This window comes from Salmo salar, chromosome ssa25 (genome assembly GCF_905237065.1).
Source record: "Salmo salar chromosome ssa25, Ssal_v3.1, whole genome shotgun sequence".
Taxonomy (NCBI): Eukaryota; Metazoa; Chordata; class Actinopteri; order Salmoniformes; family Salmonidae; genus Salmo; species Salmo salar.
The window spans coordinates 11,308,138-11,334,033 of NC_059466.1; the positions used below are offsets into that span (position 1 = coordinate 11,308,138).

General features: G+C 41.6%; 1 protein-coding gene across 4 annotated transcripts in view; it reads right to left on the bottom strand.

The window, feature by feature from the left end:
• LOC106586158 (kalirin) overlaps window positions 1–25,896 on the bottom strand; it is a 261,879-nt gene that overhangs the window by 57,596 nt on the left and 178,387 nt on the right. For all 4 annotated transcript variants that reach the window (XM_014173062.2, XM_014173066.2, XM_014173061.2 and 1 more), the window contains exons 17-30: window positions 23,792–24,010; window positions 23,389–23,538; window positions 22,429–22,543; window positions 21,883–21,998; window positions 16,159–16,281; window positions 15,509–15,691; window positions 14,740–14,861; window positions 14,173–14,239; window positions 13,396–13,505; window positions 13,008–13,077; window positions 3,944–4,033; window positions 3,504–3,596; window positions 1,511–1,622; window positions 867–1,057 (exon numbers count right to left, since the gene is read on the bottom strand). In XM_014173062.2, the coding sequence (XP_014028537.1) occupies window positions 867–1,057; window positions 1,511–1,622; window positions 3,504–3,596; window positions 3,944–4,033; window positions 13,008–13,077; window positions 13,396–13,505; window positions 14,173–14,239; window positions 14,740–14,861; window positions 15,509–15,691; window positions 16,159–16,281; window positions 21,883–21,998; window positions 22,429–22,543; window positions 23,389–23,538; window positions 23,792–24,010 (1,761 nt within the window). The remainder of the gene's footprint in view (window positions 1–866; window positions 1,058–1,510; window positions 1,623–3,503; window positions 3,597–3,943; window positions 4,034–13,007; window positions 13,078–13,395; window positions 13,506–14,172; window positions 14,240–14,739; window positions 14,862–15,508; window positions 15,692–16,158; window positions 16,282–21,882; window positions 21,999–22,428; window positions 22,544–23,388; window positions 23,539–23,791; window positions 24,011–25,896) is intronic.

The window sequence follows — 25,896 nt, forward strand, 5'->3', positions numbered from 1 at the left end:
CATATTCATAATTCATGCCCAGTGACAGGAAGCTTTCATTTCCGGACCACTCCACCTGCTCTGTTCATGTATTCAACACCTGGCTCTTTGTATTCTCGCTCCCCAGCTTCCTCTAAAGCACTCTGAATATACTGTAGCCTATTATACAAGTGGGCAATTAACACCCACCCACACGCACACACACACACACACACACACCACAGTTCAGTCCTGCTTACACATAATGTACATTTTAGTCATTTAGCAGACACTCAACTGAGAGAGACTTTTTTTTTCAAATAAGAAGGCTAGAATATCGACATAAAATGAGCATTGCACGAATCGCAGCACTACAATAGCACAAGTACTCCTGCACCCATCCAACGCACGCACGCACGCACGTGCACACACACACAATGGGGGCTTTACACATCTCAGCCAGCAAGCCAAGGCTGGATGCAGATCAAAGGGAATTGGATGGCTAAGCTCTCGGCCCACAGTGTGGGGAAAACATCTCCACTGGCTAAAAGCACCTGCCCTTCCGATCCAACTCCCCAGGAGTCTCCGGGACACATGCAAGGCATCACAACGTTCCAGTATTATTAGGATCACAGCTTGGCCAGCTGGATGATACATTATCTATATGAAAACATCAGTGCTATCTTGAGTGGAATTCCCTTGAAAAGCTGGAAGTCCAAACGACTAGGTGACCAGTCTCATTCCACAGATGTGTCAAGTCAAGTGCAGATGCATTCCTTTGAAATTGACCTCAGACTTAAACTTTAACTGTAGAGAAGGTAGGGAGGAGGGGAGGGGAGAGGCGAAGAGAGAACAGAAGAGAAGATGAAAAAAAGAGGCTAGAAAACGAGCCCAGTCCTAAGTCCTACCAGCAGTTTGTTCTTGAAGGCGTATTTGGTGCGTCCAGCCGAGTCCTTGATCTCCTTGCTGAACACCAGGGAGATCTCGAACAGGAAGAGATGACGGTCCCGGCCCTTCCGGATCAGAGACTTGGGATCCCACACCTGGAACGTGTCCTGGATGAAAAGCTCTCCCTGCACGTCCAGATTCTCATCGAAACCTGCCGGAGATCACATGGCTCTTTAAACACAGCAATGCAGTACAGACAGTAGAGTTGGGGTCAGTTTGAATTGAATTCATTTGAATTATTATGATTTAATTTTCATTCAATTAATTGCTTCTCCTTTTCAATTGATTGAGAAATCATTGAAAATAGATGCCATTTCATTTTGCGATTATTGAATTAATAATGTCAGTTTACTTCCTGAATTGTCGGACTTCAATTCCAATTACCCCCAACTTTGACAGAGACAACAACCTTACAGCTTTATACTTGTCTACTAGATAGTGTTATTCCATGCTGTGCAGGTCTTACTGCATATTTCCCCACTGTCCCTTAAAGGGATAAGGTTAGTTAGTTTACTTCCACATGAAGTGATGGAACACCCTAGCTAAGGAATTTAGAGAGACGTTTTAAATAGAACGCAGCACACAGGCCTCCTTCCTGCTGTACCTTCCAGCATGGCGACGTGCATGGCGTCGTTGGCCCTCTTGGGGACACTAAGCATCACCTCCAGGCCATCCTTAATCTCCCCCTTCCCCTCCTCACAGCAGGTCAGCAGCTCCTGAAACATGGCATTTGGACAATTTTCATCCGTTCCAGTGCGTTGATTGGGCCGCTAAGTTTACAGTTCCTGGCATGCATGTTAAACACAGAACAACAATTTTCCCAGCTGGTCATTTTTTTTATTATAACATAAGAGGGCTAATGACATAAGAGTCATTTTGAGAAGACATGTCTGGAAATTGTTTCAATGCTATTTCTTATACCAGACACTGTAAAGGGGCTCTCTATATGCAAGACACTGTCTGCGTCCTAAATGGCACCCTATTCCGTAAGTGCACTATATAGGATAGGGCATAGGGTGCCATTTGGGATGCAAGCCTAAGATACTGCGTGATGAGATTCAGACACATCACTAAGTGCACTATGAACATATAACACAGAGCTAAGGGCCAACACACAGGCAGGGGAATCGGACGTCCCTTGGCAAGTCCTTAATGAGATTGATAAGGAAACCCACGTGTACATACTGATGAGATAGAGAGGAAGCGACAGGGGCAGGAAGGAGGGAGGGACAGGTGGAGGGAGGGGAGAGAGGGAGTGAGATAGTGAGAGAGAAGGAAGAGAGAGAGCGAGAGCGAGAGAGAGAGAGAGAGAGAGAGAGAGAGAGAGGGGTAGAAGGGGAAGAATGCTTTGATGTTCCATATTTCCTGGGGGAAGTGGCCTGGATGATAAGAGGCCCAGTTTCTACCTTGTCCGAATCACAAATGGCACCCTATAACCTATATACAGTCATGACCGAAATTATTGGCACCCCTGAAGATGAACAAAAAAAGACTGTATAAAATAAATAATACAAAATTCTGAACTATATTGTATCCTAAAAAAAAGAATACTTATATTAACACAAATGCTCAGAGAAAAATATTTTGTTAAACAACTCATATTTTTTCTCTGAAAAAGATACGGGTCAAAATGATTGACACCCCTGTTTTCAATACTCTAGCACCCTCCCCTGCTAGGGTAATGGCACTGAGCCTTTTTGTAAAATGTTTTATGAGATTGGAGAACACGTTGGGAGGGATCTTAGACCATTCCTCCATACAGAACCTTTCCAGATCCTTGATATCCTTCGTCTGCGCTTATGAACTACCCTCTTCAATTCAAACCACAGGTTTTAAATGGTGTTCATGTCCAGAGACTTGCAAAATGTTGATTTTGTGGTCAATTAACCATTTCTTTGTGGATTTTGATGCCTGCTTCAAGTTACTGTCTTGCTGGAAAATCCACTTGCGGCCAAGTTTCAGCCTCCCGGCAGAGGCAGCCAGGTTTTTGGCTAAAATGTCCCTGGTACTGGGTAAAGTTCATGATGCCGTTGACCTTAACAAGCGCCCCAGGACAAGTGGAAGCAAAATAGACCCATAATATTGTAACGCCCTGGCCATAGAGAGGGGTTTTTAGTTCTCTATTTTGGTTAGGCCAGGGTGTTACATGGGTGGGCGTTCTATGTTTATTTTTCTATGTTGGTTTCTTTCTTTGGTTGGCCGTGTGTGGCTCTCAATCAGGAACAGCTGTAGTTCGTTGTTGCTGATTGGGAGTCATACATAGGCAGCCTGTTTTTCCTTTGGGGTTTGTGGGTGCTTGCTTTCTGTTTCGTTGTGAGTACCTGACAGAACTGTCAGCTGTCGTTTTTTGGTTTATTTGTATAGTGTTCTATTTTCGGGTTATTAAAATCTTGAATATGAATACACATCCTCCGCTGCACCTTGGTCTCATTGCGATGACAGTCGTTACAAATATCAATGATCTACCACCATATTTTACAGTAGGTATGGGGTTATTTGCGTCCTTCTTTCAACGCAAAATCCACCACTGGTGTGCGTGGCCAAAAAGCTTTATTTTCATTTGGGGCGCAGACCTTCTCTCCCATCATGTTCCCTACCTTGAGGAGAAGCTGGTACTTAGTGATCCTCTGCACTGGCTTGATAAGGTACGAGGAGATGGAGTTGGCCAATCCGTGTCGCTGCTGGATTTCCTGCGCACAGAATTTTACGACATCATGATGACTGAAACATATTGACGTTGACATTGATTTACTTTAATGTGTTCATAGCGTGTGTTCGTCCCAAGTGGCACACTATTCCCTATGACTATATAGTGCACTACTTTCGACTGGAACCCTATGGCCACCGTTCATAAGTAGTGCACTGTAAAGTAAAGAGGGTGCCATTTGGAATGGAAGCCATAAGACTGCGCACTGCAATGCAAAGAGACAAATGGCAGTAAGTAAGCTGAAAAAATATGACTCCTGTTTACCGTTGGAATAAATGGCTCATTGGCACCACCTACAGGTAGAAGAGGACAGACAACTCATTCACTTACGTCGAAGAAGCTTCCAGCGTGCTCCAAGATGAGTTGGCTGGAATCCGGTTTGTTTTTACAGTAATTGACGTACATGTGGAATTTATCAGCCTGAAAAACAGTATGGGAAAATCCTGTCAAATTCAAATGACTAAGCATGTATGTTCTTACATGCATATGGGTCTTTCTATAAACTCGAGTACCTGTGAGCATTTCTTGTAGTGGACAAATGTTTGAAGCTATTACAAGGTCATTAATAATAATTTGCCTTTTTTTATGTGAATACATTAAGACATAAAGGGGGAACATAGACACATTCAATATAATTCATTAGTTGAATCAAAACCTGTTTAAATCCTTTCTCATGCTTGGAGTCTTCACGGATTAGCCAGAAATCGTGTGATATAAAACACTACCTTTCTTTCCTTACATTTATGATACTGTTGTTTGTCTGTAACGTTGTAACATCTCCCTATGTTATGGTGTGATAACACATATCCAAAATATTGTATGTGACTGCAAAATCGAATGCTTCCAACAGAAAGTGTAACTTTACCATCATTAATAAAACTGTATGGGGTTCTTCAATAATTAATGCATATAGTTTTTTGAGGCGCAATTCATGTCCAGCTGGACTGTAAGACGTTTCTGTAATTTCAACAGCAAAACACTGTAGAATGCACAGTAAAATACCGTAAATGTGTTTTACTGCATTAATGCTGTAGATTGCACTGCATTATGGGTAAAATGCAAAAAAACACTGTTTAAAAAAAAGTATTATTATTTAACCTTTATTTAACTAGGCAAGTCAGTTAAGAACAAATTCTTATTTACAATGGCAGCCTACCCCGGCCAAACCCTAACCCGGACGACGCTGGGCCAATTGTGCGCCGCCTTATGGGACTCCCAATCACGGCTGGTTGTGATACAGCCTAGAATCGAACCAGGGCCTGTGGTGACGCCTCTAACACTGAGATACAGTGTCCTCCTCAACCCTGTGTGATCGGTTCTCTCAGCTCTCAGCTGTGCGACATATGTCATTGTTTTTTCAGGCCAGGAGTGTCCATATACCTGCTCCCCGCTAACCATTTGTTTAATTTAAACAACATTGTTCCATATATTGTTACAGTATTAGTAAACCTGTTCACTTTACCAGTAGTATGCAAACATTTGGTGGCACAGAAAGTGTGGTCAAATAATCTGCGGAATTGTGTAGGCTATAGCAATGTTTTATTAGTTACCTCAGGTTTGAAGTAGGTGTATCTAGTTGTCTCATTTGTATTTGTGCAGTGACTCAATTGATTTCATAAACTATATTGGATATATGCAATAAGTTTGAATCAACCCAAGATTATGAAACCTGAAGATTGGACAAGGTGCATGACAAGGTGGCCCAGAGGAAGCTAGCTGTTCTCAATCCCTACATTGCCCCATTCTTCCAAGAGCTCACTTCTAGTGAGCTAAGTACACACACCCACATACACACAACACCAGTGTAATATGCCCCTTGCCACCCGTCTTTTTATCCCCAGAGTAATAGCCCTGGTGCTGTCTCTCTCATTCTATTCTTTATTTTTCTATGCTTGACCTAATTAGGGGTGAGAAGAGCTAACAAATCAGAACTGAAAAGGATTGTCATGGAGCCCCTTGAGGACACCTGATGCTGAGCTGACTTCTACTTCCTAGATGCTCTCCTGCCCAACCTTCGGTAGTGTGTTTCACTGCCTCGGAACCCCCTTTCACCAAATAGAGTTGCCCCTGATCATAGATCTAGGATTGTACCCAATCCATATTTTAACTCCATCTCCCTCTCTCGCTTTGTCTCTCTCTCCACCACAACCCAAACACACAGGCACTCAAAATACTTTTTAGATTAGTATTGTAATAATGCTCTTATTTGGTTGGATGTGTTAACTGTTGTTACTTCTGTTGACAATTCTGTTGTTAACTTGTTGTTACCAATTTGAATAAATGTATTTTATGTAAAAATGTATTGTTATTGTTACATTTAGATTTCAGGGAAAATGTCACTGTAAATTCACAGCATTATCCTGGCACCAGATTTTCCAGTTTAACACAAATTTTGCTTATGTTTTTCACAGTACAATTTTCCTTACTGCAAAACATTACAGCATCCCTGTAAATTTGGTCTAAGACACTGCATCTCAGTGCAAGAGGCGTCACTGCAGTTCCTGGTTCGAATCCAGGCGGTATCACAACCGGCCGTGATTGGGAGTCCCATAGGGTGGTGCACAATTGGCCCACCGTCGTTCGGGTTTGGCCGGGGTAGGCCGTCATTGTAAATAAGAATTTGATCTTAACTGACTTGCATAGTTAAATAAAGGTTAAATAAAAAAATGTAAAAAATTACAGCAGGGATGCTGTAATATGTTTTATTACAGTAAGGAAAATAGTACTGTGAAAAAGCAAAATCTCTGCTGTAAAGCAAAATTACACTATTAAACTGGCAACTCTGGTGCTAGTATAATGCTGTAAATTTACAGGGGAAAGTTTTACAGTGTGTTTAGTTACAAGGGGACATTATCGCGCAATATCAGCTGATTCAGGAAAGGATTTTCTGAATGACAGTCAAGTGATAAAGTGCTAGCGTGATACCGCACATGATTGAACAAAAGCCAAAGTGCGTGAAATAATGTTGATCTCGAGGCTTGACAGAACATATTTGTGTCCATGTTGTTACGGCATTCAAGATAATTAGCCTATGTCGTGGACAACATTAAGTCAAGATTCCCTTAAAATGACGGTCTGTGTACGTTAAAACGGTGCAATTGGGAACGTGAAAACGGTTCGTTTTTTTCCATTTTTGAATAGAAATGTGGAATGCCAGTCATTTGTCAAGTGCACAGCCAACACTTCCTGTTCTTTCAAAGTAGGAGTTCATCCTTTTAACTCCATTCTATTAATTCATTGATTAATAGCTGTCCATATGCGCCACAGTGCCAACATAAGGTGAGATTTCTTTCTGCATAAGATGTAGTGTTTATTGACTTATTAATGAACTGCTGTTGCTGTAAATTGTTAGCTGACTGAAACATTCTGGCTACTAAGCTAACCATTGGTAATCTTATTCAATGACGCCATAAAGCCAAAACAACAGTATCTATGGTGTTCAGCTTACACCTGTGCAAATCTGTGTGTCCAACAAGCAGGTTAGCATTTTTCATGAATCTTGTTCTGGAGGCAGCTCTGCAGAGTGGAAACTAGCTGACACAGCCACAAAGTCATAACATCTGATTTTAAACCGAACTTTAACCCTAACCTTAACCACTACCAACCTTAATACCTAACCCTAAACTTAAATTAAGAGCAAAAAGCACGATTATTTTCATGAATTTTTACAATATAGCCAATTTTGACTTTGCAGCTTATCTAAGGGTAAATTGCTCAGTTCTGCCTCCAGGACAAGACTCATGACAATAAACGTCAACCTCTGTCCAGCAATGGAATGAAACATCCAATCAACGCCTCAAGTGTCGTGCTGAAGGTCCACCACAAACGCAAAGGGTTGTGGGTCCTGTCCAGAAACAACCCCTAGCTAGCCCCTACCCCTAGACACTAGTGGAGATCTGAGAGGATTGGACAGGTGTAAGCAATAGCCCCAACATTACATCAAGCCTATCAGAGGGTAAGATGGAGCTCTCACCTTGTCACCACCTGGCTCAAATAGCCGACCAATCAGCCTGCTACCAACACTTAGTAAACATTTGAAAAAAATGGTATTTGACCAGATACAATGCTATTTTACTGTAAACAAATTGACAACAGATTTTCAGCATGCTTATAAGGAAAGACATTCAACAAGCACGGCACGTATACAAATGACTGATGATTGGCTGAGAGAAATTGCTAATAAAAATATTGTGGGAGCTGTTTTGTTAGACTTCAGTGCGGCTTTTGACATTATCGATCATAGTCTGCTGATGGAAAAACGTATGTGTTATGGATTTACACCACCTGCTATATTGTGGATAAAGAGTTACCTGTGTAAGAGAACACAGAGGGTCTTCTTTAATGGAAGCCTCTCAAACATAATCCAGGTAGAACCAGGAATTCTCCAGGGCAGCTGTCTAGGCCCCTAACTTTTTTCAATCTTTATGAATGACATACCACTGGCCTTGAGTAAAGCCAGTGTGTCTATGTATGCGGATGACTCAACACTATGCACGTCAGCTACTACATCGGAGTGAAATCACTGCAACACTTAACAAAGAGCTGCAGTTCGTTTCAGAATGGGTGGCAAGGAATACGTTAGTCCTAACTATTTCAAAAACCAAAAACATTGCATTTGGGACAAATTATTCACTAAAACCTAAACCTCAACTAAATCTCAAGTTGAGGTGACTAAACTGCTTGGAGTAACGCTGGATTGTAAACTGTCATGGTCAAAACATATTGATATAACAGTAGGTAAAGTGGGGAGAAGTCTGTCCATAATAAAGCGCATCTCTTGCCTTTTTAACAACACTATCAACAAGGCAGGTCCTACAGGCTCTAGTTTTGTCGCACCTGGACTACTGTTCAGTCGTGTGGTCAGGTGCCACACAGAGGGACCTCTGAAAATTACAATTGGCTCAGAACAGGGCAGCACGGCTGACCCTTAAATGTACACGGAGAGCTAACATTAATAATATGCATGTACATACATATCTCATGGCTCAAAGTGACCTCATCGCTACTTGTTTTTGTCAGAAGTGTTGACATGCTGAATGCACCGAGGTGTCTGTTTAAACTACTAGCACACAGCTCATAGAGCCATGGCTACAGTACATGGAACTCTTTTCCACATTAGGTAACTGGAGCAAGCAGTAGAATCAGATTTATAAAACAAATAAAAATACACCTTATGGAACAGCACGGACTGTGAAGAGAGACACACAGACACAGACACACATACACATGATAAGACACTCACTCTACACACACGTACACATGGATGTTGTATTGTAAATATGTGCTAGTGGAGAAGTGGCCTGAGGGAACACACTAAACGTGTTGGGTAAAGTGTTATGAAATGTAATGTCATGTAATATTTGAAATTGTATATAACCGCCTTAATGTTGCTGGACCCTAGGAAGAGTAGCCTAGGATCCTTAAATACAAATTCCACCCATCAATCCCTCTCATATCCCCACAAATTTCTAGACTCTGGAGGACAGCGGTTGTTTCTGAACAGGCCATGGGTATTATGGTAGGCAGTCGCACTCACACATTATATTATATATTTTAGTAATTTACTAGAGTGACTTACAGAAGCAATAAGGGCTAAGTGCCTTGCTCAAGGGCACAGACAGATTTTCACGTAGTCGGCTCAGGGAAATCGAACCGACAACCTTTCATTACGTTACAGCCGTTTTCTAAAATGGATGACATATTTTTTCCCCCTCATCAATCTACACACAATACCCCATAATGACAAAGCGAATACAGAAATACCTGATTTACATACATTTTAAGACCCTTTGCCACAGTATGAGACTCGAAATTGAACTCAGGTGCATCCTGTTTCCATTGATCATCCTTGAGATGTTTCTAAATCTTGATTGGAGTCCACCTGTGATAAATTCAATTGATTGGACATGATTTGGAAAGGCCCACACATATAATGTCCCACAGTTGACAGTGCATGTCAGAGCAAAAACCAAGCCATGAGGTCGAAGGAATTGTCCGTAGAGCTGCATGACAAGATTGTGTCAAGGCACAGATCTGGGGAAGGGTACCAAAACATTTCCGCAGCATTGAAGGTCCCCAAGAACACAGTGGCTCCATGATTCTTAAAAGGAAGTAGTTTGGAACTACCAAGACTCTTCCTAGAGCTGGCTGCCCAGCAAACTGATCAATCAGGGAATATGGACCTTGGCCAGGGAGGTGACCAAGAACCCTATGGTCACTCTGACAGAGCTCCAGAGTTCCTCTGTGGAGATTTACATTTACATTTACGTCATTTAGCAGACGCTCTTATCCAGAGCGACTTACAAATTGGTGCATTCACCTTAAGATATCCAGTGGAACAACCACTTTACAATAGTACATCTATATCTTTTAGATGGGAGAACCGTCCAGAAGGCCAACCATCTCTGCCACACTCCACCAATCAGGCCTTTATTCTAAAGTGGCCAGACAGAAGCCACTCCTCAGTAAAAGGTACATGACAGCCCGCTTGGAGTTTGCCAAAAGGCACCTAAAGGACTCTCAGACCATGAGAAACAAGATTCTCTGGCCTGATGAAACAAAGATTGAACTCTTTGGCCTGAATGCCAAGCGTCACGTCTGGAGGAAACCTGACACCATCCCTACAGTAAAGCATGGTGGTGGCAGCATCATGCTGTGGGGAAGTTTTTCAGCGGTAGGGACTTGGAGACTAATCAGGATCAAGGGAAAGATGAACGGAGCTAAGAGATCCTTGGAGAAAACCTGCTCCAGAGTGCTCAGGACCTCAGAGTGGGGCGAAGGTTCACCTTCCAACAGGACAATGACCCTAAGCACACAGCCAAGACAACGCAGGAGTGGCTTTTGGACAAGTCTCTGAATGTCCTTGAGTGGCTCAGCCAGAGCCCGGACTTGAACCCGATCGAAAATCTCTGGAGAGACCTGAAAATAGCTGTGCAGTGACTCTCCTCATCCAACTTGACAGAGCTTGAGAGAATCTGCGGAGAAGAATGGGAGAAACGCCCAAAATAGAGGTGTGCCAAGCTTGTAGCGTCATACCCAAGAAGACTCAAGGCTTTAATTTATTCCAAAGGTGCTTCAACAAAGTACTGAGTAAAGGGTCTGAATACTTATGTAAATGTTAACATTACTTATTTTTATCCCTTTTTATCCCCAATTTCATGATATCCACTTGGTAGCTACAGTCTTGTCCCATCGCTGTAACTCCCGTACGGACTCGGGAGAAGCAATGGTCAAGAGCCATGCGTCCTCCGAAACACCACCCAGCCAAGCCGCACTGCTTTTTGACCCAGAAGCCAGCCGCACCAATGTGTTGGAGGAAACACCATACAACTGGCGACCGAAGTCAGCATGCATGCGTCCGGCCCGCCACAAGGAGTTGCTAGAGCGCGATGGGACAAGGACATCCCGGCAGCCCAAACCCTCTCCTAACCTGGACGACGCTGGGCCAATTGTGCACTGCCTCATGGGTCTCCCAGTCACAGCCGGCTGAGACACAGCCTGCGATCAAACCCGGGTCTGTAGTGACACCTCAAGTACTGCGATGCAGTGCCTTAGACCACTGCGCCACTCGGGAGGAATGTAAATGTTTTCTGTTTTTGCTTTGTCATTATGGGATATTGTGTGTAGATAAGGGAACAAAAACAATTGAATCCATTTTAGAATAAGGCTGTAACGTGGAAAAAGTCAAGGTGTCTGAATACTTTCCGAATGCACTGTATATAACATTCTATTGGTTGCACTAATTTTGTATAATCATTTAGTTTTGAATCCGGCGTCATTTTGTGTATCAGTTCATAAACCATCTTCCATGGAATGGGTACATTGAAAATGACTTCTTTACTTATTTTAGGTTTAAGGAAGTGTGTAGGTCGCATTCTTTATTGTAGCGCTATGCAAGTTATTTATTTAGATCCGCCTGCTTGAGACAAATTCAGCAATTGCTCTGCTGTGACCGTGCCGTGAAGCAGTCGATCTGGATAAATGTTTTTCTAAGGACCACCCTTTTGATGTAACGTTGCAGTGAAGTGGACGCAGCCGACCACCAGAGGGAGGCAAATACACGTTTATTCGACAGAGCACGTTTACATGGCCCTAGGAAGGTCTGGATGGCTTTCTTCTGACTTATTTAACGGTGGGAAATCAATAAAAGAATACATGTAAACATATATACGATTTCACGGACTGTCAGCTTAAGAGGTTATTAAGGATACTATAGTTATCACGTTTCACATTGGATTTATTAACTACAAAAAAAAGTGAGATGTGTTTTTATTTGAATTCTGGTGGCGCTCTGCACGCAGAAGCTTGTTAGCTAGCTGGTCCAACGTTAAGCCAAATCTCTGAGGTTCAAAGACATTCAAAGTTCCTTTATAGAACCTGCTCCTCAGTAGGTATAATTCTGTAGACCCAATTCAGATAATGCATGTCATAACAATAAGATACACAGCGCTTCAAGCCAAGCCTCTTCCTTCACCCTCTTTCACTGTCTCCCCACCTTAAAAATGTCAGTAGCATTTCGCGCCCTACACTGGTCTATCCAATGCATGTAAATAGCTTGGCCGCTCCATAGCAAGCTACTTTATCCGAAGTTATTTCATGTCGAGCTAAAATATTTATTTTAGAGGTTTAAAAAAGAACGATATAAACTGTTACTTTTTTTTGGTTCGAACCGGTTCAGAACTTTATTTTGCTGGTCGGAACAGTGGAACTGAAACAAAAAAAATTATGGTTCTGTTCAGAACCAAACTATTGTAAAATAATTTCTGTTCCAATCCCTGGTGTCTATGTTTCATGTGACACTTTGAATGAAATGTAGATGTTTTGTTCTTTCTAAGGGGTGTTATGGTCTCATTGTGCCTATTTAGACTTTTATTCCTGTAACTACACATGTGAAGCCATGTCAAACCATTTTGACATTTTCACCCTGATGTCACACATTTGCTCCTTTATTAATAGAAAGACTCATTTACTTATTCCATATATATATCTACAATATGCAATGCTCACTGCCAATGCATCTTTGCAAGAGATTGTCATGCTACTGCATGCCTGCCTATGGTTTATGGGACAAAAGGCCATTATAAAATACTGTACATTTGTTTGATTGATTACCAATGTTGTATAAACTAATTGCAAGAAGGTAAACAGCATTCACATGTAATTATCAATCAGGAAGACACAAGTCAGAAGTACCCTGTGGGCATTGTAAGTAAAAGACTAACACCATGGTCGTATTCACTAGGCACCAAATGGAACAAAACGGACTGAAACAGGGAGGGACTACCTGGGCGTGACCAATAAAAAAAATACAAATTTTCGGCTTTCCGTTGCAAAACATTTCAATTGTGTGCTCTAATGAACATGCCCCACTGACTGTAAACAGGATGAGTCTTACCCATGTGACAAAACAATGGCCCACATCTTCAGGTAGCTGCTCATAGTTCACTAGCTCTTTGAGGAAAATGCTGCAATTAAACAGCAAAGAGAGGGTTAACAATAAGAATACTCACTGGTTATCGTAGAACAAGTATTTCCTCAACCAAAAATCACATGAAATAGAACTGATTTGAATTGGTCTCATGCAATAACGTGCACCTGAAACACAACAAGAAAATCTAATGATATAACAAGTTGGAATCTCTTTCAAATTAAGGCTGTGTCACAGATTACACCCTGTGCCCTATATAGTGCACTAACAGAGCCCTGCCTTGGTCAAAGGTAGTGCACTTTATAGGGCATAAGGTGCCATTTGGGACGCATCTCAATTTGAAAGAGATCCCTACCTGTTATGGAAATCATAAATCTCCTGGATGTTGCCAAAGATGATGTGCTCCTTGTTGACGATGCCAGGAGGAATCTCCTCTACTCCACTTGTCATCTCCCACAGGTACGTCTAGACAGGAGGGCGACACAGGAAACATCACATGCTAAAATGTCCTACAACCAATCCTTACAAAAAAAAATGTACTTCTCTTTCTTGGACTCACACCCGCACTTGCTTTTTCTTCCTGGCACTGATTCTTCTGATAGCAGATTCTACATGCAATAACTGTTATACGTGTTTGTTTTCTCCTATTATTAAACTTAGTTGAATGCACTGACTGTAAATTGCTCTGGATTTTTTACTTCATTTGTTACCTTTATTTAACTAGGCAAGTCAGTTAAGAACAAATTCTTATTTACAATGACGGCCTACACCGGCCAAACACGGACGACGCTGGGCCAATTGTGCGCCGCCCTATGGGACTCCCAATCATGGCCGGTTGAGATACAGCCTGGATTCAAACCAGGGTGTCTGTAGTGACGCCTCTAGCACTGAGATGCAGTGCCTTAGACCGCTGCGCCACTCGGGAGCCCTAAATGTTAATGGATAACTAAAATGTTAATTGTAATTGAAGTACAATGACTGTAGAGTGGTGAAAAACAAAAAAACTAAGAAGCTGACTTATTATATCATGAAAACACCCAAGAACCCCCTCTATGAGTACATACCAAGGCCAAAAGATCCCTGAAATGAAGAAAGTTTCATTGCCAAGTGAAAATGGAAGGGGAAAGCTTACCTCCAAACATTCATGCAAGTCCCTGACATAGGCCTTCTCAGTCTGAAGGAGTTCAGCCATTATGAACCTGGATAAATACACACATACAATATATCAGCAACCAGCAATGGCATCGTCTGCATTCCAAACAGCTCCCTGTTCCCGACATAGTGCACTACTTTTGATCAGCGCCCATAGGGTGCCATTTGGGACGAACCCGTAGTCTCTTCCCACAGCCCCATTCTAAGACCACCAATGACAATATCTAGCCATATCACATGAACTGCACCATGGATTGTGTTTTGTTGTTTTGTAAATATTTTGAAGTTTTATATAATGCATATAAGAGAGGGATACAGAAGAGAAAGTGAGCGGAGGACCGAACAACTGCCTCCAAGGCCATATCTGGTCTGGCGGCAGCAGAAGACAGCACTACCACTAGACCCCAGCACGTCATGGAATGTTAAACATCGGCCTATACACCTTATCAAAAGCCATAGTACTACTATAGACTTCACGACTGCGCAACACTCGCTTCCTCCAGCGATTTCTCCCTATTCCTCTGTACTGTCTGTCGTGTGTACTCACTCTTTCTTCCTGGCTGACTTCCTTTTCTCCTCGTTGACCTCGTGGTTGGGGTCGCGAAGCTTCACCTCTCCAGGATCAGTCAGGCTGGCTGGGATGATGTCCAGCTCCAAGTCCTTATTATCCTATCAGATACAGAGGGAGAGCTCAGCACACGCCCCAAATGGCACCCTATTCCCTATGTAGTGCACTACTTTGTACCAGAGCCCTATGGGGCCTGGTCAAAAGTTGTGCAGTGCATAGGGAATAGGGTGCCATTTGGGACGCAGCCCTTTCAACACGGTCCACGATGACACAGCACTTACACATGAAATAGACTTTCCCGAACAGACTGTGTTTCAATTAGAGGAGGAATTGATGCCTGTGTGTCGAGATGAGGACTTCAAACTGTGTCAGGTCTTGCCCCTGGTTTTCTTTGCTCCAAGGTGGTAGAGATACTAGCTACTGTAATAAGCTCTGTGGACGTCTTCCCTTTGTAAGACAGTCCCACTCACGTGTATTTGCAGGACCATGCTACAGAGGAGGTGACCACTAAGGGAGCTATGACAACAGCAGCAGGTGAAGGACTATACATTCAAGGGAGCGCAAATGAGGAATATCATATGTTTGGCAAAATTGGTTTCATTCCATACGTCCTTCGAAAACACAGTCATTAGCAGTAGAAAGACTAAGCCTAATTAGTGACCAGGGATTGGGGTTGTGTTGATGAATGAGCATTCACAGCAGGTGGGGTTAGCCCTTAGTCCCATAGGATCCCTCCAGGGGACCTTACCTCAGAGCTGATGCCCAGTGATTTCTCCAGGCTAGAACGGTACTTCCCCATCCGGAGGGAGAAGTCTCGGTAGCGCTTGTCCACCGTGGTGACCCACTTCTTCAGCTCAGTGACGTGCACATGGCCCTTTTCCACAAAGCTGTCGGCCAGCTGAATGAGGAGCTTCACCTTCTCCTTGGTTTGCTGTAGGAAGCACATGGAGAGATGACGCGTATAAGTGCGAGTGTGTGTGTATGTGAGTTTGCATAATATCGTGTGCGTGTATTATTATACGTGCGTGTATGTGTGTGTAAGCATGATCGTGTGTGAGTGTTTCAATCATCTGTAGCCATCACACTCCCCGTCAGTGTCTAGGCTGACGCTTGAGAGAGTGCATGCATGCCTCGGGAGAGATCTCTAACACTTGCTTGCAGCCTGAACCACTGGGCTGAAGACAGGCAGACACAAGGCAGGCTGCAGTGGAAATGTTTGGCTAATATCATATGCAGGTATAGGGTCAGCAGTAAGTGAGGGAGTCTCAGCAGACTCCGAACAGTAGCTCTAGGGCAGCGTACCAGATGGCACCCTACTCCAAAAGTAGTGCACTACATAGGGAGTAAGGTGCCATTTGGGACGTAGCCTAGGTCTGCTTCCCAGCTCCAGGTCCACACCTTGGCGGAGACTCTGAATTCCTCGTACTCCTTCAGCAGTTCCTGACTCCTCTCGCCGCTCTCTCCAGGGGAGGTGTGAGTGGAGAGGTAATACTCTCCTGTTTCCTGGATCCAGTCTAAGGCCTGCGGAGACAGACGGGACAGGGGGGAGTGAAGAGAAGTGAAGAGCTCCCTCTTTCCATATTCCTCTCTCCCTCTCTGAATGCCCTCTATCTTTCATCGGTGGCTGTGCTGGCCATCGAAAACAAACAAAACCCCCACGTATCCCTGGCTGGGTCTAGTCCAGGGCCAGATGCTATGTACATGCAGTATAAACACAGAACTCTGCGTTCAGGAGAGCTCACCTGTTTTTTGTTGTCGTTTTTTATTTATATTTTTAGGGGGTAGATGAGCTTTAATATTGCAGATAGATTGTAGCTTCCATCAATGTAATTGTCTGCATTACTTCCAATCCCCCATATATATTTTAGCAAATATACATATACATAAACTCAGCAAAAAAAGAAATGTCCCTTTTTCAGGACCCTGTCTTTCAAAGATAATTCGTAGAAATCCAAATAACTTCACAGATCTTCATTGTAAAGGGTTTAAACAGTGTTTCCCATTCTTGTTCAATGAACCATAAACAATTAATGAACATGCACATGTGGAACAGTCGTTAAGACACTAACAGCTTACAGACGGTAGGCAATTAAGGTCACAGTTATGAAAACTTAGGACACTAAAGAGGCATTTCTACTGACTCTGAAAAACACCAAAAGAAAGATGCCCGGGGTCCCGTGCCTTAGGCATGCTGCAAGGAGGCATGAGGACTGCAGATGTGGCCAGGGCAATACATTTCAATGTCCGTACTGTGAGACGCCTTGGATCGGAGAGTGAGGGCTAGGGCCATTCCCCCCAGAAATGTCCGGGAACTTGCAGGTGTCTTGGTGGAAGAGTGAGGTAACATCTCACAGCAAGAACTGGCAAATCTGGTGCAGTCCATGAGGAGGGGATGCACTGCAGTACTTAAGGCAGCTGGTGGCCACACCAGATACTGACTGTTACTTTTGATTTTGACCCCACCTTTGTTCAGGGATACATTATTCCATTGTCTCAGTTGTTGAATCTTGTTATGTTCATACAAATATTTACACATGTTAAGTTTGCTAAAAATAAAAACAGTTGACAGTGAGAGGACATTTCTTTTTTTGCTGAGTTTACATACACATACATATGCATACATACACATACATATATAAACATATATACATATATATACATATCTTTTTAAAATATATTTTCCTTTATTACTTTCTAACCCTACCACCCCTCCCCTAATTGAAGCTTTGGCTTCTACTTCCAGCTTACTGTATACATTTTATGCACAGTCTATTTTAGTTCTATTTTGTTTGTTTTTACTCCTGTGCTTCCTCTACCCTCAACCTCTCCCATCTATTTCTGATGTCCATCCGGTTGGCCATATCTTTCAAACTGTGCTCTTTCACAAAAGATCTGAACCTATATACATTTTACGGACACAGTATGTTTTATATTCATTTCTTGTTGTTATTAGTCCCAACCTTCAGCTCCATTCAACCCCTCCCATCTATCTCTTAGAACCATCCATATTGGATTTCTATTTGCCATATATTTTTCAACTGTGCTGTGATGTTTCACAAAAGTACTGAACCTTTCTATTCTCATTGTTGTAAATTTGTAAATTGAAAATAAACATTTTTGCTAAAAGTATATTGATCGATAGACTATGACTTTTCAGATCACCCAGTAGTGCTTTCTGCGGAGTTAGCTCCAGGTAAATATTGCAATTCTCACGCCATTCCTGGACCTGTGACCAAAAACGAGCTACATATGGACAGTACCAAAACAAATGATCTAATTACTCTAAAATCTAATGATCTAAAATCTGCAGAGCTGGGAAGGATGTATCCCCCATATAAATAACATTCTATTGGTTGCGAGAATTTTGTATAATAATTTAAATTGAAAAAATCTCATTTTTGAATCCGTCGTTGTTTTGCGTATCAGTTCATAAACCATGTGCCATGGAATCGGTACGTCACAAATCTCTTCCCAACTATTTTGCAATCTATATGGCATGGCTGTCAATGTTTTGGACCTTAAAAGAAACTGGTATACTTTTATATTTATCACAATTTTGTTTAACCAATTACGGTCTTTAACACAGGGCCGACAGACAAGTTCCTTACTTTTCCCCCTTCCACTTTCCTCTTCCATTTTTTGCGGTAATGCTGCAATTAGTTGGTTGTAATTTTGGGTAGAGCCGACATTTCCATATGTTTTTGTTAGCTGCATGTGTGACAACTCCATCCGTCCTATTTATGATATAATTAGTATATTTGAGTTTAACCACAATATTTGTTGTATTATTTGTTCTGTCTTTTCTGGTGGATTAAATTGAAATTGCAACCAAATTTCTGGCTTGTTTTAAAAATAGCGATATTTGGGAGATTATTTCCTTTTCAACTAACTGAAAGTGAGAGGTTGTAATCTGAATTAAGTGAAAAAGGCCCTTCTTGAACATAGGGTGAGACATTCTTACTAATTTGCTAGAGAACAAGTTCAGATTTAAGTATAACTTTTGTATGACTGAAGCCTTGTGAGAGGTCTAATGCTTTAATATTTGATCATTTCTGCCCTTTTGAATTCATATTCATTATATAAATAGGCTTGTTTCATTTTGTACTTCTTTTTTTCTCATAATTTCAAAAACTGTTCGCTAGGTGTAGACAAGACCTTAAGCAAAAAGGTCAACTGGGATATGACTAAAGAGTTAATCAGGGTGATTTTTCTACAAATAGACAGGTATTTACCTTTCCATGGTAGCAAGAGTGAGAAATTATTTCTTTCAGGATATGTATACCGAGTATATCCACATCACTATCAGACCATTTTATTGGTTAACTACATGGTAATATAAAAGGTGTATTTTTTTTGTGATCCAATACGTACTTATCATAATTTGGTTGTAATCCAGAGAGGTTATAAAACATATCTAGATCATCTATGAGGCTGTGGAGTGATCCAAATTGTGGATTTAAAAGAAAACATGAATCATCAGCGTACTATGACACCTTTGTTTTTAAGCCCTGGATTTGTAATCCCTTGATATTATTGTTGGATCTGATTTTCATAGTTAACATTTCCATGGCCATAATAAGTAGATATGCCGATAGTGGACAACCTTGTTTTACTCCTCTTGACAGTTTAAAACTTTCTGAGAAGTAGCCATTATTTACTATTTTACACAGAGGGTTACCATACATAACTTTAACCCATTTTATAAGAGATTGTCCAAAATGTAAATGTTCCAGGCATTTATATATAAACTCCAGTCGTACTTTATCAAAAGTCTTTTCAAAGTCAGCTAAGAATAACAGGCCCATTTTCCCACCCGCAGCACGCGCTCTAGCAGGTATATTTCACTGGTCACCCCCAAAGCCAATTCCTCCATTTGGCCGCCTCTCCTTCCAGTTCTCTGCTGCCAATGGCTGGAATGAACTGCAAAAATCACTGAAGCTGGAGACTCTTATCTCCCTCACTATCTTCAAGCACCAGCTGTCAGAGCAGCTCACAGATCATTGCACCTGTACATAGCTCATCTGTAAATAGCCCATCCAATCTACCTCATCCCCATACATATTTATTTATTTATTTTGCTCCTTTGCACCCCAGTATCTCTACTTGCACATTCATCTTCTGCACATCTATCACTCCAGTGTTTAATTGCTATATCGTAATTACCTCGCCACTATGGCCTATTTTATTGCCTTACCTCCCTTATCTTACCTCATTTGCACACACTGTATATATACTTTTTTCTACTGTATTATTGACTGTATGTTTGTTTATTCCATGTGTAACTCTGTGTTGTTGTATGTGTTGGACTGCTTTGCTTTATCTTGGACAGGTTGCAGTTGTAAATGAGAACTTGTTCTCAACTAGCCTACCTGGTTGAATAAAGGTGAAAAAATAAATACATAAATAAATAGTGTTCTATTGTTTCCAGTACTTGACTTATATTATCTCCAATGTATCGTCTGATTAGAATTAATAATGTCCGACAAAACCTTTTTAATTCTATGCGTTATAAATCAGACCTTCTTGTTGAGTGTCTGATAATCTACAATTTACATAGGAGTGGTCAAAACATGCTAATAACGGTCTTCTGAGTATATCAAAAAAAGTTTGGTATACCTCCACTGGTATGCCATCCAGCCCTAGAGATTTCCCGGACTTAAAGGCTTTAATTGCATGAAGAAGTTCCTCCTCTGTAATTTCGCCTTCACATGAGTCTTTCTGTACGGCTGTTAATTTTACATTATTAATAGAAAAAATCCATACAATTAGCTTCGGTTAGAGGAGATGGAGGAGACTGAAACGAAAACATATGCTTAAAGTACCTCTTTCAAAATATCATTTGGTGAATCATGGGTGACTGTCATTTCTAACAAGTTTCAGTAAATTCTTTTTGGTAGCATTTCTATGTTGAAGATGAAAAAATAATTTGGTGCATTTTCCCCCATATTCCATCCAGTTTGCTTTATTTTTATAATATATTACACTTGATCTTTATTGAATAAGTTCCTCCATTTTGTTTTGTTGTTTCTCTAACTTATTCTGAGCCCTTATGGTACAGTTTTTATTGCTATCTATCTGTTCTGTTAGACCTTCTATTTCCTTTGTTTGTATGGACTCTTTTGACCTAAATTGCTTTTGTTTTAGAGATGAGTACTGAATTGCATGGCCTCTAAAGTCACATTTAAAAGTGTCCCCATGCAATAAGGGGATTTGCTGTACCTACAGTATGTTATGTCGGAAAAATTCGGTTATAAATGCTGTCCTACTTAAAAACAAGTTATCATCCAATAGGCTTTGATTACATTTCCAATATCCTCGCCCACATGGTAAGAGTAATGTATATGCCAATTATCTGATGGTCCGACTGCATTCTATCCCCTATCAACACTTTTTTAACTTTTGGTGACGTAAGAAATGACATAAGAAAGAAGTCAAGGCGACTAGCTTGATTGAGCCTCCGCCATGTATATCTCACTAGGTCAGGATATTTAAGCCTTCATATATCCATTAGTTCCAATATATCAATGACATTCATGATTTCCTTAGGGTGATAGTTTGTAGTGTGATTTCCTTTACGGTCCATTGAGGTATTTAAAACAGTATTAAAATCTCCCACCATAATAATAGAGTCTTGAATGGTTGATCATTTATTATATATACTTTCAAAGAAGAGTGGATCATCATTATTTGGTCCGTAAAGGTTAATGGCCCATATCTATTTATAGTCCAATAACATATTTAAAATCATCCATCTACCTTACGGATCTGTTTGGACAATTTGCACATTCTGATCAAAATTACTGTTGATTAATATCACTTGAGTTTCTTTCCCCATGGGACAAGTATATTTCACCACCCCAGTCCTTTTCTCACACAACTTCATCTAAAATTGTTGAATGAATTTCCTGTTAACAATAGATATTATATTCCTTCTCTTTGAGCCAGGTAAATATTGTTCTTCTTTTCTTATTATCTTCTAAGCCATTACAATGATAACTGGCTATACTTATATTTCACCATTTACCATAACGAGATACACGTTTCAAATCTATTTATCATAATACAGGTTTGTAAATTTACCATTAAAAAGTACCATAGTGATTGAGTGTCCATCTAGCTCACCTGTTTGGCACTGCGTTCGAACACCACGTACTGCTGGCACTGGTCCAGGCGCCGTTTCTTCATGGTCCAAAAGTGCAGAACCCGGTTCTCCCTCTGGAGCAGCTCATTGAGGATGGCTAGAGAGGAGAGGGAGACCAGGGAGCACAGAAAGAAGTTAGCATATCGTCAACACAGTGGTTTCAAACAAAACCCTCACTAGTCCATATAGAACATAAGAAACTTTAGAAGTAAGTTCAACTGAACGTAAAAAGAAATATGTACATTTCCTAAAGAAAAAGAGCATTAAAAGAGTTAGTAACAGTAAGGTATAAGGTCTGGTGCTCAGTAGTCAATATAAGTGCGTCCCAAATGGCACCCTATTATTCCCTATATAGTTCACTACTTTTGACCAGTGCTGGTCAAAAGTAGGCGTGCAGTGAGTCTGGGGAAACGCACTCCACAAATGAAATATAATTATTATTAGCTACTATATAGGGAATAGGGTGCCATTTAGGGTGCCATTTGGGACACAACCCATGATCGTGCAATAGGGCTGTTGTGACTGACCTTTAACCTGCTGCTCGGGTCCTCTGGCGTGGCCTGAAGCACCAGGTATACCCACATTGTTCCTGTGGATATACTTCAGGAATACCTCAGCATTTCTCCTGGCCAAAGTGCATGCCTGGGGCACAAGAAGGGACATTGTCGAAACAGGATCATTGCAATGGACGACATATCCACAACTACCATCCACAATACATTGAAACTGAGGTTAAGATATTGCATGTGTGACACCATAGATACATTACTGTCAACATGGTTATTCGTTTTTAGTTGACAACAAGTAAACTGGCATTCACAACATGTCTTGCAAGAGGTGGACATGTATTTCAGTTCTGTAATGGGAAAATCAATACGAAACCTAACAGCTACGTGTTGCAGAATACAGATGTGTTCTACTGAAGAGAATCAGACAGACAGAACAGCCCGAGTTCATGGTCTGTGAATATGCAGCAAATTAATGATCAACAGAACATGGGTTGCGTCCCACCCTAATGTATTAGCTTGCTAATATTGCTCTAGCTATTTATTCTGTAATGTTAGCTAGTTTCAAGTATACTTTTTATTACTGTCGTCCTTACATAGTTAGTGATACCACTGAATTTTCCCTGGAGTTTTTCCATTTTGATTCTAGCTAGCTAGCTGGGTCATTATGCCGTTATGCATTTACCGCGTTTGTGGAAAAGGAACAAAGAGGGGTGGCGACGGTTCTTGATCTTGAGTCATGACCCAGCAAGTGTGGCTACTAGCTAGTTAGCTAGCTAGCTAGCTACATTCATCTGTTTGCTAAGTTTGTAGCTAAATGGGATTGCTAGCTAGCTACGTATTTATCTGTACTGTATACTAGCTAACTGTCTGTGTTGGTTTATTATTTTAATTGCAGACGAACATGATGTACCGCCGCAGACAAAGGAGGCACAGTGAATAGGGGACCATTTGAGACACAACCATGTTGCTCTGCTGTACCTTGAGGAAGGCTTCCTTCTGCTCCAGGTGTTTACTGATGAGGGGGATGACATGGTCAGTCTCGGCCATGGCTCCCAGCTTGTCATGGCCACCACACCAGTCCTCATCCCTCCTGTACTCCTGCTCCAGACTCTCCAGCACACTGCACACCTGAGGAGGGCACAGGGGTCTCAGTTAGTCTTCATGCTAGGTTGGACACAATTTCGTGGTGCCATCACAGAACCGGACATTCTACCAATATGCTGCATTTTCTATAGGGACAGGATGACAAGACGGAGGCCCTCCAGGCCACCACCACCATTTGTCTCAATGTATGGGAAATGCTTGAGGTGGTTCTTGAGTGATTCCGCCACAACTAAAAACAATTCAGGGAGCGCTATGTGGGGTTGGTGTGGACCCACACCTGCTCTGAGGTCTTGTAGAAGGCCACAGAAGCGTTGACCAGCTTGAGACGATCCTCCATCTTGAGCATGAGCTGTTGCCAGTGCATGGCCACCTTCTCGGCGCAGGCCCGTATGCCGTCCGGGTCAAAATGGCCCGCCTGGAGCATGACCTCAGCCTTCTGCTGCACCTGCAGGGCACTCTGGTGGGTCTTCTGGAGGGAATTGGCATGGAACAGTGACTGAGGGGGGACACAGAGAGAGAAAGAGAGAGAGAGGGGTTGTTTAGGTTCAGGGTAAGTGACATGACAATGTTACATGATCATGTGTTCATTTTAACAGTGTAAATATGTTTTTTACAAACTGAACATGTGCCAAGACTTTATATATACTTTTGCTGAAATGGGTTTTCTACAATGTTGTTTTTGGGGCTGAACCATAGGTTGAGAAAATCATGGTAATGTTAACCCTTTTTTTTCCTAAAGACTTGATATATGCCATTGACTGTAGTCCAGTCTAGTCTGGCGCTTGCAAGGCATTTTGGGAGCCCGGGTATCCTTTGGACGTCATTGCCTATGTGATTAAAACCTTCCAATAAATGATGATTTAAAGTTGATTTTTGGTTTTATTAAAAAAAAGATGCAAAAATATGAGAGGCTTAAAGATAAGTGACATTTCATTAGCTACTTGTCTGGAGCTGTCGAAAGATACTGTCACACTAAAAATAAACGCAATTATCTTTCCACATGGCCACTCCAATACTACGTCCCAAATTGCACCCTATTCCCTATGAAGTGCACTACTTTTGACCACGATCCTGGTCAATAGTAGTGCACGATATAGGGAATAGGGTGCCATTTGTGATGTAACTTCGACTGCACTTCTCTCCTCATTTTCCCTCATCGCATATATACTGTGTACAAAATATTAGGAACACCTTCCTAATATTGAGTTGCACCTCCTTTTGCCCCCAGAACAGCCTCAATTCGTTGACGTATGGACTCTACAAGGTGTCGAAAGCGTTCCACAGGGATGCTGGCCCATGTTGACTCCAATGCTTTCCACAGTTGTGTCAAGTTGGCTGGATGTCCTTTGGGTGGTGGACCATTCTTGATACACATGGAAAACTGTTGAGCGTGAAAAAACCAGCAGTGTTGCAGTTCTTGATACACTCATACCGGTGCGCCTGGCACCTACTACCATACTCCATTCAAAGGCCCTTAAATCTTTTGTCTTGCCCATTCACCCTCTGAATGGCACACATACACAATCCATGACTCAATTGTCTCAAGGCTTAAAAATCATTCTTTAACCTGTTTCCTCCCCTTCATCTACACTGATTGAAGTGGATTTAGCAGGTGACATCAATAAGGAATCATAGCCTTCACCTGGTCAGTCAATGTCATGGAAAGAGCAGGTGTTCCTAATGTTTTGTACACTCAGTGTATGTTGTCCTCTAGAAAGAGAACATTCAGTTGTAACAGTGTCAAATGGCAGTTTTTTTGTTTTTCTTGGCTAGGCTGCACTACATCACAAAGGAAAAAATAAATCAGAATTTAACAGAAATGCATTTTAACAAGTTCATTCTTAGAGGCAAACTACCACATTGTTTTTCCTGCCAGAACAAGGCCTGATTTACAACTATAAATCCACCAGAGAAAGCTAATACAGGAGAAAAGGAAATAAAGCCGTCAAGAGTAATTCAACATTTCTGCACTTACACAAGAATGAGTGCAGTATTTAACTTTAAGTTACTACTTAATCAAAAACATTACAATTTATGTATTATCATACACAAAAAACAGGAATTGTTTCCAAAGGGAATACGAGCAATTGAGTTTGTCCTTTGAATGAAAAATCCATTGAAAATATCGGCAGAATAGGAATGAGAAGAAAATGTACCGTTACATAACAAATGTGGAATTTAATTTCTACACGAGTCCCATTACCTAACTCTAGAAGCCTTCCTAAACTATAACGTAAAGCAGTGCCGCATCCCAAATGGCTCTCTATTCCCTTTATAGTGCACTACTTTTGACCTAGGGCTCATAGGGCTCTGGTCAAAAGTAGCGGACTTTATAGGGAATAGGGTGCCATTTGGCGTGCATCCCAGGTTTCTGCTCCACAG